This window comes from Pollachius pollachius (genome assembly GCF_949987615.1).
Source record: "Pollachius pollachius genome assembly, chromosome: 1".
Lineage (NCBI taxonomy): Eukaryota > Metazoa > Chordata > Actinopteri > Gadiformes > Gadidae > Pollachius > Pollachius pollachius.
Window position 1 is genome coordinate 45,090,435 of NC_136934.1, and position 16,969 is coordinate 45,107,403.

At 43.6% G+C, this 16,969-nt stretch overlaps 1 protein-coding gene across 1 annotated transcript in view; it reads left to right on the plus strand.

The window, feature by feature from the left end:
* The window catches only part of col14a1a (collagen, type XIV, alpha 1a), a 104,578-nt gene that overhangs the window by 77,034 nt on the left and 10,575 nt on the right, over positions 1 to 16,969 (plus strand). The window contains exons 35-42 of the mRNA XM_079758318.1: positions 526 to 603; positions 1,337 to 1,423; positions 7,207 to 7,260; positions 9,698 to 9,793; positions 10,124 to 10,177; positions 13,721 to 13,774; positions 15,982 to 16,039; positions 16,616 to 16,686. Coding sequence (XP_079614444.1) covers positions 526 to 603; positions 1,337 to 1,423; positions 7,207 to 7,260; positions 9,698 to 9,793; positions 10,124 to 10,177; positions 13,721 to 13,774; positions 15,982 to 16,039; positions 16,616 to 16,686 — 552 coding nt within the window. The remainder of the gene's footprint in view (positions 1 to 525; positions 604 to 1,336; positions 1,424 to 7,206; positions 7,261 to 9,697; positions 9,794 to 10,123; positions 10,178 to 13,720; positions 13,775 to 15,981; positions 16,040 to 16,615; positions 16,687 to 16,969) is intronic.

The following is a 16,969-nucleotide window of genomic DNA, read 5'->3' on the forward strand; positions in this document are numbered from 1 at the left end:
GCTTTCAGCACATCTACAGCACTGAAGTTTGACCCAGTTAGGTCAACATGCACAGCTTGAAATACACTTGTGGCACGTCCATGCATTCTACATGGTCTATGACACTTTATTAGCCCTGAGGTGATATTTATTGCTCTATTTTCCACTACATTTCTACTGGTTGTTAGACCATTTTGGCTGCCATAAGGTCTCCACCATTGTTATTTATTGTTGTTGAAACTGTACTTTAAATGGTACCAAATCAGAAAAATGATTGTACAAAATTTAATCAGCAATCAGCAAGTATTCCATGTCTAATGTATAGCTTTAGTTCTTTCAAATAAACGTGATTGCATTATTTAATCATTGAGTGTGTGTGTGTGTATGTGATTTTGTATGTGCATGTGTGTGTTTATGTGATTGTGTGTGTATGTGTGTGTGTGTGTGTGTGTGTGTGTGTGTGTGTGTGTGTGTGCGTGCGTGCGCGTGTGCTCGCGTGTGTGCGTGTGCATGTGCGTGTGCGTGTGTTTTTGTGTGGGGGTGCAGTTCCAGCTCCAGATGTTTGACATCATCTGCAGCACGTCGTGGGCTAACCGAGACAAATGCTGTGAGCTTCCAGCATTGGTACGTTACAAGCACACAGCTTTCTCTCGCTCTCTCATTCTCTCTCTCTCTCTCTCTCTCTCTCTCTCTCGCTCCCTCTCATTCATTCACATGCATTTACATCTTAATAATAATACTATGTTTTATGTTTGTAGCTCCTTATCAAACAGGCTGTCACAATATGCCTTACAGGCATAAAAACAAATACAAGGCGATACAAACACCAGGAAGATAAACAATAAAAAGGAAACATATTTATCATTTTCAGTTTGTTGTTTTATTGGTACTTTATTCCATCTGATACCGTTCTGTTGTTTCATTGCTCTTATTAAGTTTGAGCTTACTATATTATGGATTATGTATGAAACTTGCATTTTGTGATCTATCATTCTGAATCTACACACGAACATGGTTACCTATTTGAATCGATTTAAAAAGAGCGCCCCAGGGTTTGTTTCATTAAACTGTCAGCTTTTGACACTGGCACTAACTCATTGAGACATGTAGCATAACCCCTTCAGCTGATCAACTCTCACCAATCAATGATTATTTACATGTCCGCAAATGTAAAGTCTTGGCCATTAGCTGTGACCCTAAATCCAACATGCAGTAGTTCTGTAGTGCCGATGTAGTTCTGATGAGACAACGCTAATGGGGAGTTTCTCCATCTGCTCGTGAGTTATTAGGGATCACCCCACTGCTACTAAGCTCTGTGGTTTATCACATGATAATATGCAACATCCTATGTTTTCAGAGGGTCGAAGAACAGTGCCCCTCCATGCCCCATGCCTGCACATGCTCACAGGACAGCAAAGGACCCCCCGGACCCTCGGGGCCACCAGTAAGAACACACTCCTCTTCCTCTCATACATTATGATGCGATCTACTAACTTATAAGAGAACACACTCCTCTTCCTCTGACACATTATGATGCGATCTACTAACTAATAAGAGAACACACTCCTCTTCCTCTGATACATTATGATGCGATCTACTTACTAATAAGAGAACACACTCCTCTTCCTCTGATACATTATGATGCGATCTACTAACTAATAAGAGAACACACTCCTCTTCCTCTGATACATTATGATGCGATCTACTAACTAATAAGAGAACACACTCCTCTTCCTCTGATACATTATGATGCGATCTACTAACTAATAAGAGAACACACTCCTCTTCCTCTGATACATTATGATGTGATCTACTATCTAATAAGAGAACACACTTCTCAACCTCCGATACATAGACACGGTTATGGTGTGATCTACTAACAACAATAAGAAAACATACTCTTCTGCCTTTGATACATAGACACGGTTATGTTGCGATCTACTAACTAATAGAGACCACACTCCTCTACCTTTGATAAATAGTTATACAAGGTTATGATGCGATCTACTAACAACAATAAGAGAACAAACTCTTCTGCATTTGGTTTCTGAAGCGCAGTTATGATGCAATCTCCCAAGTCTACAGCCAATTTCCTAAGCGTGTTTTTTTTTCATTTCTATCTTTCTAATTTCACATGCACCTGGTTTACTTTTTATTTATTTTTCATTTTCCAACCGCCATATTGATTTAGAAACTATTTTCTTCACCCATCTTCATTTCACTCTCTCTTGACTTTTCCCACAAACAAACCATGTATACGTTGGTGCAAAAAATAACTTCAGTCTGCCTTGCAGACAAAAGAGATTGTTTTTGACAGTATTTTACACAAAGCATTATTGCGAGGTTATTATCTTCATAAACACAATTACCATGTTTCCGGATAACCATTGCAGCGAGTTTGATTTCACATACAATTATACAGAACGTGTTGCAATTATTTCCCACAGAGGCATTGTGCAGTCATGCAAACCACGTGTTCTCCTCCGGGTCCTTCTCCGCTGTTGAATTCCTCTCGTTTCCTTCTCCCCTCCGTATCTCTATTCCAACTTCCTCTCTGCTCTCCCAGCCTTCACCTCCTGCTCACCTCACTGTAGCGTCCTCGGTTCGCCTCTGTTCCTCTATGTTAGCAGCAATAAAGAAAAAAGAGAAGATCCCACTATCACCTGGTTTGAAGATACACTTACTACTGCTGCATCGCCTTTTAAGTGTATTTTTGTCAGTCTTTGTTTCGCCAACTTTGCAATCGTGACAAATTGCCAATCAGCTCTTCGATGCTGCTGTAGAGGCTAACTCTGGCCACAGAGGGCGCTTGTGTTCATAGTGACATTGCATTGCTTTAGCGCCCCTCGCTTAGTGTCTCCGCTGTCCGGGATAAGCTTCTGCAAGGGGGTTGTGAAACCGCACCGCTGGGACGTGTGAAAGTAATTATGAGGCCGCTCACATCCATCACCGCTGGTGATTATACAGTCCCTGTAACCTCTTCCCCTGCTCCCGTACCCTCCCTCTCCCTGACCGCCCCGATCTACCAGAGCACCCCTACAGGGCTGCCTGAGCGATTCTCCACACCTCCCCTGCATGTGTTTATGTTGGTGTACATGGACGGCCCCAGAGCTGGGTTGTTGTGTCCCTTCCTCAACTTATTCCCATCAGCCGGTACCTGCAATCTATCTGCTGAGAGGAGGATAAGGTCCCAGTGTTATGTGGACAGCGATTTTGGACAGGATTACATTCAGTGCCACAGGAAGTCATTCCTGCCTGCGGCCATCATACTATTCGACTCCTTTCTCAGACTCATTCTCTCTCCGACCTAGCTCAGAATAATTCATCTCTAGTATACTCTGACACCATACTGCCATTACTTCTACTGTATATTTGTAATGATTCTCTTACTGAGACTACATTTTTTTATATTTATAGATCCTATTAGGTTGTATGTGATCATTTTGTTATATTGTGTAGCATACAGATTTAGACATACTTCTTAATTCTTATTTTCTATTTCATATAATTCTTCTTTGCTTATATATTTTTTCTTTGCTTATATATTTTTATATTCTAGAATGGGAATGACCCAAATATCCCCCTAGGGATCAATAAATAATTTCCATCGTTTACACATAACACTCTTTTTGTATTTTCCTTTCGAAATGTTATATTTATGTCTTTTTTCACTCTCCCTCAGATCTGTCTGACTTGTTTTCTCTTACCACCGCAGATATTATTCTCTTTCTGTTATTGTTCTTTTTTTTATTTTGGAAGCCATTTTGCCTCCTTTTTTGGTTCTCGGCGAGAAGCCATTGAGGATCCATCTTGTTCCTTAATAGCTTGTATATCCCTCCACTCTCTCAGAAGTGCTTGTCCTTCAGCAGTGAAATAAAGTATGTGGGGTGGGAAGGGGGGAATGGAGCCAAGTGATCTGTGGTGCACGACACGATGTAGAAATAATAGCCATCGCTTAACGTCCACGGGAATGCGTCATGTGTCTCAGAAGTGGAGCGTGTGAAGACTGGGGAGCGATTTCCTAACTCCTCTTGTTAAACAGCAGTGCAGGGTTCGCTGAGCCCCAACAGGTTATATATAATGCATATCCCTTCAGCCCCTATTGATTCCCTGCGGTGCACAAGGCCTTTCAGAATGTCGCCCCCCCATGGCGGTGCCACTCCATCTGCCTTCAGGGTAAAACCCAGGAACCCTTATCAAAGTAGGTAGAAAATAGGAGGGGATGATGAGATGAAAGAAGCTGAATTCACTTCTTTTTTTTTGATAATATACTGTACATCCCTCAAAATCCACAAAACAACAGCACATGGTTTTGTGAATTTGATGTTCGCATTTGTCTTTTATCTTTTTCAACTTTGTGTTGAAGAAATAAACATTGGGATGCTTTTTCTCAGCCCCATATGAAGCTAAAAGCCACTCGCTTGAACCCCCTACTTCTCGTAGCTTATTCCATCAACTCCCCTCAAGTCTGTATCTTTCAACGTTATGGAGCCAGCCAGCTCAGGCATTACCTGTCTATTTGATCCTCCTTTATGCAATCATCTATTGATTCCTGGAAATACAATTGGTATTAAGGCTGTAGAGCCATCCTCCTTTGTCGTGTTTATACAATAGCTAGTTACTATAGCTTTAGAGGGAGTAAATACAGATGGTAATTATGGCATCACACTGGGACAACTGCTCTACAAAAAAACAAAATGAACAATTACCCAAGGCTGTTTTCTAATAAAAGAGAGTACTGCTTCATTTGAGGCCTGAAACCAAAATCCAAAGTCCAATTCCGTTTCAGTTCCACTCCTAATATTACCGCCACATCCAAAATGTGACAGTTCCCCTTTAAGCAATTGTGTTTCAAACGCTTTAATAAGAAACAAATCCTGGAATGCAAATCAAACAAAGCACTCTCCCCAACACAACTACGTCCGAGCTAAGGCCATGCTCGGTGCTTGTCCTTGTTGTTCTTTATTCTTATCGTCTGCCCTCTACTTGTCTGCCACTAGCCCCCCCCCCCCCCCCTCCCCGCCTTATTCCCAGCGGGGCCGTATTAAAGCAAACACTGGAAAGAAAACGTCCAATCCGTCCCTGATCCGACGGGGTCCGATGACTAGCACATGTGCGGCTGCCTGGCCTTGGCCAGAACCGGCGGCTGGAGGGGTCAGAGCGGGTTTTACAGCGCTTGCGGTCGCAGCTCCCCCCGGGCTTTGTAATGCGCCCGCACAGATGCAAATACAGATGCTAATACTTGAAATGCAAACTGCAAGAGCCTGCGCGATTCGACATCTGCTGCCGGTTCACACTCTAATCTTTGGGCCGCGTTTACACAAAGCGGTTCAATTTGCGATTAGAAAAACGGCAGTGAGATCAATGACCCTGACAGAGGTTTTTTTTACTTGGTAACAGGAGGGAACGTTTTTTGGGAGAGATGTAGATAAGCATTGGCAAACCGGACCTCCGGAGATGGTGTACCCCCCATGATCAATATAGATAACCAGCGATAGTTTCTCGTACGGACAGACTTCTCACAGTGTTGTCAGGTCACGTGCTTAGCTTGCACGTCACTCGTCAGTTAATAATATCAAAGGGGATTTCATCAGTACATTCCTCTGAAACATCGCCATGCAGGGCCTACTTTCTTTTCAACAATTCTACCATTCCTAGCCCTATCCCTCTTCTAGAAAATTCCACTTTTAATCATGATTCTCAAAATTATTCAATACCATATGAACTAGTCTCATGGTCGCTCCATCTCCTGCCCATTCTCTGTGATTGTGCGGTCAATGGATGTGGTGCGGACCTCAAACCTGCGGATATCAAGATGAGATGAAAGTTATATGGAAAGTTATTTAATCTCACATACGGCCCCCACTTATAAGCAGGCTGAAGCGGCCGTGAGGCCATTGTGTCTTTTTTAACGGCAGTTTTTCAATTGAGAAGGACTATCTTCCAATACGGCCAAACTGTCTGAATATTTCTGCTACAAGGCCCATGAATCTATGACCATATGCAATGTTATGATGGCATTGGACCTATTGCCTTGTCACAGGTATTGAGGCAGTAGGGAAGATGAAGAGCAGAGTGCGAGTCACAGCAGCCTGGGTTGTGTGGGAGATTGAATATATTAGAGGTGCGCGGTTGGCGCTTGATGACGTGAAAATTTTTTATATTTCAATTAAATTCGGGCGGGTTGCGGTTTAACCAATCAAATTAAAAATATATATACATTGTTAAATACACACACACACACATTCCCGAGAGAAAAAAAAAGTTTAAATTAAGTGACGATCCATCCCATGTCGCGTCTCGTTGCAGCGCCTTCCTTATAGGCCACTAAGCAAACGTCTCGTAGATGAGACTGCGCCTGGGTCATTTTGTTTCGATATTAGTTATATTTTAAAACAGCCCATCATTGTAGCCTAACACTCGTGGAATAAGGAATTTAAAAGAGATTATGGAGTGATTTGACGCAGAAGTGACATTCAGCAATGGCAGCGGGAGATGTACAGAACAAATTCAACTTCTAGTTCAATATCATCCAGAGCTAAGAAAGAAGGTAAGAAAAATTGTTAAGCAGGCAAGTTTTGGGGTTGTTATGTAGCCTACAATTAAAAATTGAACATGCATGTTGCACTGTTGTGCGGTGGACTTGCAGCGAATTTTGGAATTAATAGGCTTGAGTCTGCGTTTCTTTGATATCGAGGCTTTCTTTTTTTTGCAAAAAATAATGTGCAATAGGCGTATTAGCCTATATAGTAGGCTAAATACAATCGGCGTATGGCGGGCGGTTGCGGTTTTGAAAATGGTTAAAAAACGTTGGTGTGGATGGATGGCGGCCGGATGATGCGTTTGTGATGCGGTTGCGGATAAAAAAAATAGCCCGTCCGTGCATCTCTAATATGTATGGTGGTCCAATCGCCGGGGGTCCAAATCCGTCAAGCTTCCTCTTTCCTTACCTCGGGGTTAGAGTGGTGGTGGTGGAGATCTGGTGCTGAGGTTTCCCTATCTTTTCTCATGTAATCTTATCTTTAAGAACCAAACATCTATTTTCTGGAATGTATAACATCTGGAAACACAAGCACATACACTGATCTTTTTTCTTGATGTATTTTGTCAAATTCTTCCTCTTCACATACCAAGGGCCAAAGGGGCAATTTGATTTGCATGCCGAGTGAGGCTTCCTCCCCCGTGGTTGATTGTGTTGTTGTTGTTGTTCCTGTGTCTGTGTCCCAGGGTGGTCCAGGGATCAGAGGGTCCAGGGGAGACCGAGGGGAGCCTGGGGGCATGGTAAGTGATGTGGCCAAATTGTTTGAGGGCGGGCTATTCGCCTAACCTTTGACCTTGCACACTTGCACTTACATTTACATTTAAATGTAGGGCATTTAGCAGACGCTTTAAGCCATGGCAACTAACAATAAGTACATTTGTCAGAAAAAAAGGGAAACAACAATATATCGATGTCGGTGCAGTAAGGATGTTCATAGACTCAAGTGCCAAGCCCGTACAATTGCTAGGTTAACCCATTCCCTGTACACAACAAAGATAGCTAGATAAGAGATATGGATAAGACACTACACAATGTTTAATGATTGATGCTTATTATTCTTTTTAAGTGCCGCTTAAGGAGGAATTACAGAGCGGAATCATTTGAGTGCATTTGATGAACATCTTCAAATGCTAACGCTATCAAGCAGGCGATAGACTGCTATATTGGATGGAGTCAGGGTGGGGTTCTATATTGACACCAGCAACAGCTACCTTATACTTTGTACTGGAAACTGCTTCTTAATATGTTTTGATTTCCTGTAATTGAGCCAGTTTTATTAAAAAAATCCAAAATAGCGCATCGTAATTTCGCGGAAAATGGTCTGCTTGGTAATAAATCGCTGCCCAAAGAAATGAAAAGGGGATTGGATTCATGAAGACTCGCAGCAAGGTTTTGCTTCAATCATAACACTGGCACGCCACCAAAATAGAGCTGAGCTTCACATGCAACCAGGTAATCAATGGCTTAGGCTTTGTTCTCAAACCAATATGTATTTTTCCAAACTTCTTTTCAAAGTTCCTCCACAGACACAGACACCGGGAACATGAAAAAGGGGGCTATGTTTCTCAGTCTTCTATAACCGGGTTAGACTATTTTATTATTTAGTATGCTGAAAAACGAGAGGGAAAAGTTGGAGTTGGTTGTGGAGTCAAGGTCTTTGTGCAAGAAGCCACAGCTCTAAATAGAACCACACACCAAACTTTGTCTAGAAAGAAGACCGTCTTCATCCAACAATTATAGCATATTGTGTCAGATAGTGGCCAGGCCACCCAGAACTTGGAACTTGTTTGTGTACCCCTACTTGTAGACTTTGAATAGTTGTCATGGTTGTGTTGTGTTGGAGCATGCAATCCTTACTGGGCCCAAATGTTGTTGTAGAAATCACACGTTGAGCAATCTCTTGTATATGCTTGCTACTACAATTCAGTTTTCTTATGATTATCCGCCATTTTCTTGAGTGAAACTGTATGGCTCTACACATTATGGCACATTGGGCAATTTATTATGTTTGGAATTCTGAATTATGTTGTTATTGCTTTTAGTACAAGAATTAGGGGCCGGAATGTTTTCGCCATTATGCGAATGAATTACTTTTCTTATGTAAATACCTTTGAATGTAAATAAAATTGATGCCTTTAAATGTTCATCCATGCATTTATGTGTTGAAATGGTAAAATTTGATTCTCGTGATGGTTTATACTTTTGTTCAAGGTAGAGCAATGACAGCAATGACTTCACAGGGGCAGGAGCCCAGAAGATTTACACTAGAACCCTGTTTGGTTAGCCAATAAATAGAAGTTTGAGTGACGGTGGTTGCAAAAAAGGGTTTGACCACGTTCAGTCCACTTTCGCTCCACTTTATTTTACAAGTCTAAGTTAGTTTTGGTTTGCTTGGAAGGTTATTTGAATTGTGATGTACTTTTGTCTAACCCTTTTGTACCAAATAAATGGAATAGAATTTTCTAACATTGGACTCGGAAAAGGAACATTGGAAAACATTGAAAGGTCAATTGAAAGGGATTGTGAATCACAATCAATATCCAGCAAAATGGTCATTATAAAAAAAAAAAGAAAAAAGCTTTTGTTTTGTAGAACTATCTACTTTTTTGTACAGATTAGGAGAAAACATGAGACGAATAAAAAATTCATGTGGAGATAACTTAGTGGAACTTTATTTGTCTGAATAACTTGACGAACAGCAACACAACATTCTGTGTGGTGTTGGTCAAAACAGTTGCTTTGAAAGGGAGGGTCGGTTTCTGTTGTTGGTCGCCCCTTGAAATCATCAAGCTGGATCTATTATGTTGCAGTACTGGCTTGACCTGGTTCTGGGTGGATGGAGGCATGCCCAAGTCAATTTCCTGGAGCAAGCAGGCCTTTGAACAGCCAATGGTAGTCTCTTCCCCCAGAGCCTTGACTACTATACTTCACTGCTTTGCGCTTTTAACTTGAAACCTCATATTTATTCGAAGCCCGAAGCAAAGGAGAAGCATTTGTAGCATCCATTTTCTGTTTGGAGCTGGCTGTTTCCCCTTAAATGATGGTTGTTGTTGCTGCTGAATTTAATGTACAGGGTGCATCAACTATTTTATTTAAGAACCCCTCCTATTTCTTAACACTACACAGGTATACATTTTGGGTAGAATCTAAATCCCTTGGTTGATTGTTTGTTTTTAGGGACTCCAAGGACCAGTGGGTGAAGCGGGACCCCCCGGCCCCCAAGGGCCCCCCGGCTCCCAGGGCCTCACTGGACGCTCCATTCAGGGAGCCCCGGTAAGGACATGACACCCTGTGTGTGTGCGTCGGGGTGTCTGTGTGCGTGTGTGTATGTGTGAGTGTGTGTGTGTGTTTGTGTTTGCGCTTGTCTGTGTGCGTGTGTGTCTGTGTGCATGCATGTGTGTGTGTATATGTGTGTGTGTGTGTGTGTGTGTGCGCGTGTGTGTTTTTCCGTGCTTGTCTGTGTGCGTGTGTGTCTGTCTGTGTCTTTACGACTGATGATGTCGGCTTGATGTTTTCCCCCCATTCATTTTGCTTGGACCGACCTCCCCACACTGTTGCGTTACGAGACTACACTAACTCTGCACTATTTGTGTTTTCTTAAAGGGACTTCGCGGGGAAAAGGGCGAGAGGGGAGGACTCGGACCACCAGGAACAATGGTAAGAGACTCTTTTCTGGTGCTTAGAAAACTTACAACTTTTCCTTGAGAGAAAGACTCATTCCTTCAAAATTTATTTATTGCAAAGTACAAAAAGGAAAGTGTGGTGAAACATCTGAAACAGTCCTTGTTTACTGTGGTGGGTGTAGCAGGGAACACTCCTGTTCTTAGACGTCGGTGAATAATTGACACACTGGGCTGTTGTTTTGGGAAGTTTTATTTATCTCTATCCATACTTATTTTTGTTGTATTGCACATTGTGCAATATAGCCTCTGTCTCTCTCTCCCTCTCTCAATCTCCCCTCTTCTCTCTCTGTCTCTCTCTCCATCCCCCCTCTTCTCTCTATGTGTCTCTCTCTCTCTCTGTCGCTCTCTCTATCTCTCCCTTTCTCTCTCTCCATCTCCCCTCTTCATTCTCTCACTCTCTCTCCATCTACGCCTTCTGCTTTATCTCTCTCTCTCCCTCTCTCTGTCACTCTATCTGTCACTCTCCCCCTCTCCTCCTCCCTCTCGGGCTCTTGCTCTCTCTCTCTCCCTCTCCCTCTCTCTCTAAAATGTGTTCTGCTTGTGTACGCACACACACACACACACACGCACACACACACACACACACACACAGACACACACAGACGCACACACAAAATCATTAGGTTGTGAATTTCTATTAGCAGGACAAGCCTAGCAGAGTGGCAGTACTTAGTGGTGTACTGGGGACCATAAGATCACAGCAAGGACAGGCCACAGGAAGCGGTCACATTTCATAGGACGGTGCATCATGATATTGTAATGGGCCGTGAAAAAAACCAGAAGCCATCTGGTGATTTCCATAAAAAGAAATGTAAAAAAATGCTTTTTGTATCCGCGATTCATCATTAGCATAAAACCTTCACCTTTTTTTGCATGTATTTGCCTGCCTGCAGAATGGGAACTATAAAAGACAGCGCTGGAGTGTTGAGTATTCCTGGGTTGGCATGCAGATGTGAGGCTCTACCTGATGATCTGCTAGCGCCTCTGTGCTTGCAGCTGTCGGGCTGAAGAAGAACCATCAGCATGATTATCATCACTGTTATTACCGCCCCCCACATAGACACACAGGCGCGCACATACGCACACACACACACACACATACACACATAAACACACAAACAGACACACAGCCAAGTGTGCACAAGCACACACACACACAAACACACAACCACACTCACACAGACACATACATACTCCCCCCCACACACACACACACACATAAACACACACAAACACACACACAGACAAGTGTGCACAAACACACACATACACACACAAACACGCAACCACGCAAACACAAACATACACGCCGCGCACACACACTCTCTCACAAACACACACAACCACACTCTGACACACACACACACAGACACACACACACACACACACACACACACACACACACACACACACACACACACACACACACAGCCAGGAGCCCCCTCAGTTGTTCCTGTTTTAATTGTCATGGTAGTACGTAGGCTTGTGTAAATATATAAATATATATGTGTTATATTCACAACAATTGTGTAACTGAAGATCTGGTGTTGGTGGTTTCCCAGTTAATCGTTTTAATTATAGGTTATATCTTGTCTTTGCTTTGCGTCGTTAAAGACTACTTCTGGCTATTTATCCAAAGCCACAGACAGTGATTTCAGATCCCCGTCATTAAAGGAGCAGAGATAGAAGTTACGGCAGCCCACCCTACCGCTAGACAGCGGACAATGGGGATCGAACCTGGGAACTTTCCATTATGAGTCAGCCCCCCTAAGCACCAACAGGCTCTCTGCTTTCTTTCTGCTGGTGGTTGAGTCCAGGGACAGTCGCTCACGCGGAGCAGAGTAGGGAGTCAAGCTTGCTCGCTTATTTACGTACAGCGGCCATCAACACCGTTTAATCATGTGAGGAGAGCTGATCCCTCAGTGCCAACTGATGATGTACGCACGCACACACACACACACACACACACACACACACACACACACACACACACACACACACACACACACACACACACACACTCCCCAGCCAACAGCGCCTGCTGTATTAATAAAGGGTGCCAACGCTGCAATTCACCGCACTATGTCACCACGTAATAATGTGGCTCTGTCATTGTGTGTGTTTACGTGTGTGTGTGTGTGTGTGAGTGTCTGTTCACACTGTTGCATGTGTCTACGGGGCTTCCAGTGCCCTGTTGTAATATACAAGGGACCGCAGAGAATGTTACAACACAGAAAACATAAATTACCCTGGGCTCTCTCTCTCTCTGCAACTCATGGTGCCCTCTACATCACAACCCCCAAACCCACACACAGGCAGGCAGGCACACACACACACACACACACACACACACACACACACACACACACACACACACACACACACACACACACACACACACACACACACACACACACACACACACACACACACACACACACACACACACACACACACACACGCGCGCACACACACACACACACAAGTCTGTTCTTTGCTCTTCCTTCTTCTGTTTCTCTGTTTTGTATGCCCCCTCTCTCTCTCTCTCTCTCTCTCTCTCTCTCTCTCTCTCTCTCTCGCGCGCGCGCTCGTGACAAGATGCAAAGTAGGCCATCATAACACCCATCTTCACTACACAAACTTTACTTATTTCAACCCATTTATAATCCGGCAGATTATTGCTTTGGTGCCGTTGGCTCTGTTTGGCTAGTAAACATATTACTCTGAAGACAATACACCGCTTTCATCACATCTGCCTTTCCTCAAGGTGCACGCGAATCCTAACGATGAAACATCCCGTCGTGAATCTAGAATGATCCTGTCCTATCCCCTCCTCCTCCGACCACACCAACTCCTCCAGGGTTTTACTGCACAATTTAATGAGCCCTCCGATATGATTCAAGCGCAAATATAAATCAGGTTAATGTGTATGTCATGAGTTTTATTCCATGTCTTGTGCACCGTGGATAAGTGGCTGGATGCAGGCTGAAGGAGAATATACAGGCCGTTGGCGTGGAGGTGGGGGTGAGGGTTGGAGAACCGCTTGCCTCTGGCCTCCATCCTTTTTAAGTGTATTGCCTTTTAAGATTGAACCCCAATCTCTAATCATAACTCTAATCCTGTTTTAAGTTTCTGTTAGGTTTAGGTGTTTTTGGATTGGATTCTGCCGCACAATGAAAGAATATCAAGTAGAATATACACTAGTCTATAAATGTGGACTTTCTCAATGCAGCCGATGAGCATTGATTTGATCAGTAACAGTGTAATGTGTGTTCATAAACCCAGACTTTCTGCTCCTCCCAATCTGATGTGTGAATAACACCATCTCGAGTTCTTTGACAGACAGGACTGAACAGATGAAGGAGACGGAGGATAAGACTGAAGATACAACAAACATGAAATCAACCACACAGCCATACATCTCACGTCACCGTCCATCCCTTATTCCTAACCAAGGGAGACTGCCTGTTGTTTATGCCTAGGGATGTGTATTTGAGTTGTGGTGGTCTTCCCTCAGGGCGTTCCGGGCGGGGCCGGCTCACCAGGACGCGACGGCCCACCTGGAGGAAGGGTGAGTCAACAATAAACAACAAACAACAACGTACAGAATCCATTTTATTTACTACTTCCTCCATGCTCCCTTTATTTTTTATGTATCGGTTAAATTCGAATCATTGATTCCAGAGCATGGTGCTTTGGCATACACACTTTTTAGGGCTCCCTCGAAGGCATTTCCAGTCGTATATATATTTATGTTTCGTTTTTTGTTTTTGAAGCTTTCACGGATTGCCCAGATGTTAAGTTCCCATAACCAGCACTTTCCAAATTGTCCATCTGTCCGTCTTTATGACGTTCAATAAAAATCCACACACATGTTTTCCAACACATATTTGTTTGTCAGCGTCACAGCATTTGACCTCTCTAAATAGGAAGTATTCATTCATAAAGGAGAGAACAGAACGGCCAGCCAGACAGAATTCATAGAACTGAAGCCAAGCGGAACCCAAACAAGCTTCAATGAACCGCTAAAACCAAACGTAACCAAAACTAGCTTGTTTTCAACACCGCCTAATGCAAGTTTTTTGGTTTAGATCCTGGTCAACAAATTCAGTTTCCACCAATCAGGGAGGTAAATTTGATAGCGCAGCAGCACAGAGAAGCTTCTGCAGTCTGGGTGGAAGGTTGTGCTGGTCTGGGGCCTGGCCTGCACTGTGCTGGCGCGTGGACAGACGCTAAACATTATCCATCTGCTAGCTGCCTGTAAACGACACGCAAGGGGAAGGGGGAGTCGCTCCCCCAGTTTTAACATGTTGTTAAAACAAGTTGGCCGCAGTTTTAATCGGCCCAGGCCAGTTGTTTTTTCTTCAGGCGATTGTGCTTTTGGCAGGGGGTTTCCTTTGTGCAGTGCCAGAAAAAAAAAAACGTTTGCAAGGCAGTTGAACTTTGAGGCATCGCTATTGGGAATCCCAAAGCTTCTGGGTGTTAATATTATCCCTTCTGTGAGAATTATTCAATTTGTGTTTTATTTCCTTAGAACTCTTGCCAAACATTTGCAGGGCTTTTGACCTACTCAACGCCTCCATTTTATGCAGCAGAACCTTACCTATGATTGACCCAGCAGTTGGCCATACGCAAACATCAGTCGTCTCTCACCAGACCAAATACTCATCACTTTTTTATCCTCAAAATCTCTCGAAGTAAAGTACGATGCTATTTGTGTAACTCCTATTTCATGGCCAACTGCAGCGTCTTTCTGGAGACTTCCGTGGATCACATGAGGACATGTCCTCTCGCTATGTGCCAGTGAAGTGCAAGAGGCCATCCTGTGTCATGGTGTCTCTGAAACAAATGCACCCTGACAGGAGTCCTAGAGAACTCAAGACAATGGAAAGGATGACATTATGAAGAGATGTTCAGGTGGTGCCGCTTGACGAGCTTGACGAGATGACATACTTGGGCCGTTAAACCAAACAAAGTGAGCAGGGCCAGCTGAGGTCTTGGCAGTGGCCCTACCACTTACACAGTTCTGGAGGATTATATGAAAAAACCAACAACACTGAGTGTGTCAAATACAATAAATCAGACCCGGCTGAATCTGGGAAAAGCATTAATCATTGATGTTTGGGTTACTTTCATGCTCGTATAACAAAGGTGAATGAACTTCATTTATTTTTTGGTCACATAAGCAGATTCTACTTAAAATCACAAATGTCAAGAGATAAATGGAAGATTTCCGAAGACTGACATTAACTTTTCGGTAGCCTTTCAACAAACCCATGTATCATATACACTCTTCAAGTATGTAACCTTTTTAACAATTTTAAATGAACAAACGAGGCAAGGCAAACTGTTACTAGCTAACCTGCCAAACGTAGTTAGTGGCAGCAGGTAATTCCACCCACCATTGGTTAATCACCTGTTACACTGGCAGCCAATCAGAGACAGCAATTGCAATTTCCTGATATTTGATCCCATTAAAAGCCTATAGGATGGCCAGAGGAACAGGAGCATGACATTTTAGTATCCAGTGCAGAACGCACCTCACCCATCTGACCTCGACTGGGAACTCCAATTCCCAGGACACATCCTTTCATACATCATTAAGTGATGTGATAATAGTCTGCATGGTAGCCTGTTAGGTAGAGTCATTTATACCAGTAGCGCTTATTCTATTGCCACCGATGCGTGCTCATTTTGTGGGACAATGCACCTGATGAAGTGTGATGTGATAAAGGTATGAGATGATTATGTGTCCTCAACTCTTTTTTGTTTTCTCAGGGTCTTCCTGGTAAAGACGGACCCCAGGGACATCAGGGGCCAACTGGGACTCTAGTGAGTTCAACCCTCTGCCTTAGGTTGCTGGTTTGATCCCCGGCTCCTCCATAACCCTAACTGCTCTCTAACAATGGCTGTTGCTTTGCGTGGTTGACAGCGCTCTTGGTGTATGAATGGGGGAATGGGAGGTTATGTTGTTCAGCACTTTGAGCAGCCAAAGGTTGAGAATGTGCTCTGTTAATGCAGTCCGTTTACCATTTAGAACACCGGAACAACCCTTGCATTTGCATGCACAATTTCAAACAAAATGGTCCAAAAATACAACACAATGTAAGGTAAAAGGGCGACTGTAAAATTTAAGGAAAGTGGTGTAATCTTGGTTTCTCTCTCTCTCTCTCTCTCTCTCTCTCTCTCTCTCTCTCTCTCTCTCCTTCTGTCTCTCTCTCTCTCTCTCTCTCTTCTTCTGTCTCTCTCTTGCTCTCTCTCTCTCTCTCCTTCTGTCTCTCTCTCGCTCTTCTCTCTCTCTCTCGCTCCCTCTCTCTCTCTCTCTCTCTCTCGCTCCCTCTCTCTCTCCCTCTCTCTCTCTCTCTCTCTCTCTCTCTATCTCTCGCTCCCTCTCTCTCCGTCTCTCCTTCAGGGGGTCCTGGAGCCACGGGGCCCCCAGGCCCAGGGGGGTCTGCTGGATCACAAGGAGACCAGGGGGTTCCGGTAGGTTAAATAAACGTTGTCATCCCTTCTCCTTTCTCGTCTTGCTCCATCTATAAAGTCGCCCACAGGTATGCTGTCTCTGCATGATTCAGCGATAAATCCCGCGGACAACTAATTGCAATTAAGCATTTGTTTTGCTAATAACTAACTGGGAGCTGTGTGTCCCAGTTAGAAACACAGCACCCAGTTCTGTACACCAATATCCACTGACATTTCACTCCCAAGAACAAATAATAAAAATGTCTTTGTTCTCGATTGCATGTCATGTAGGGGAAACTCACGC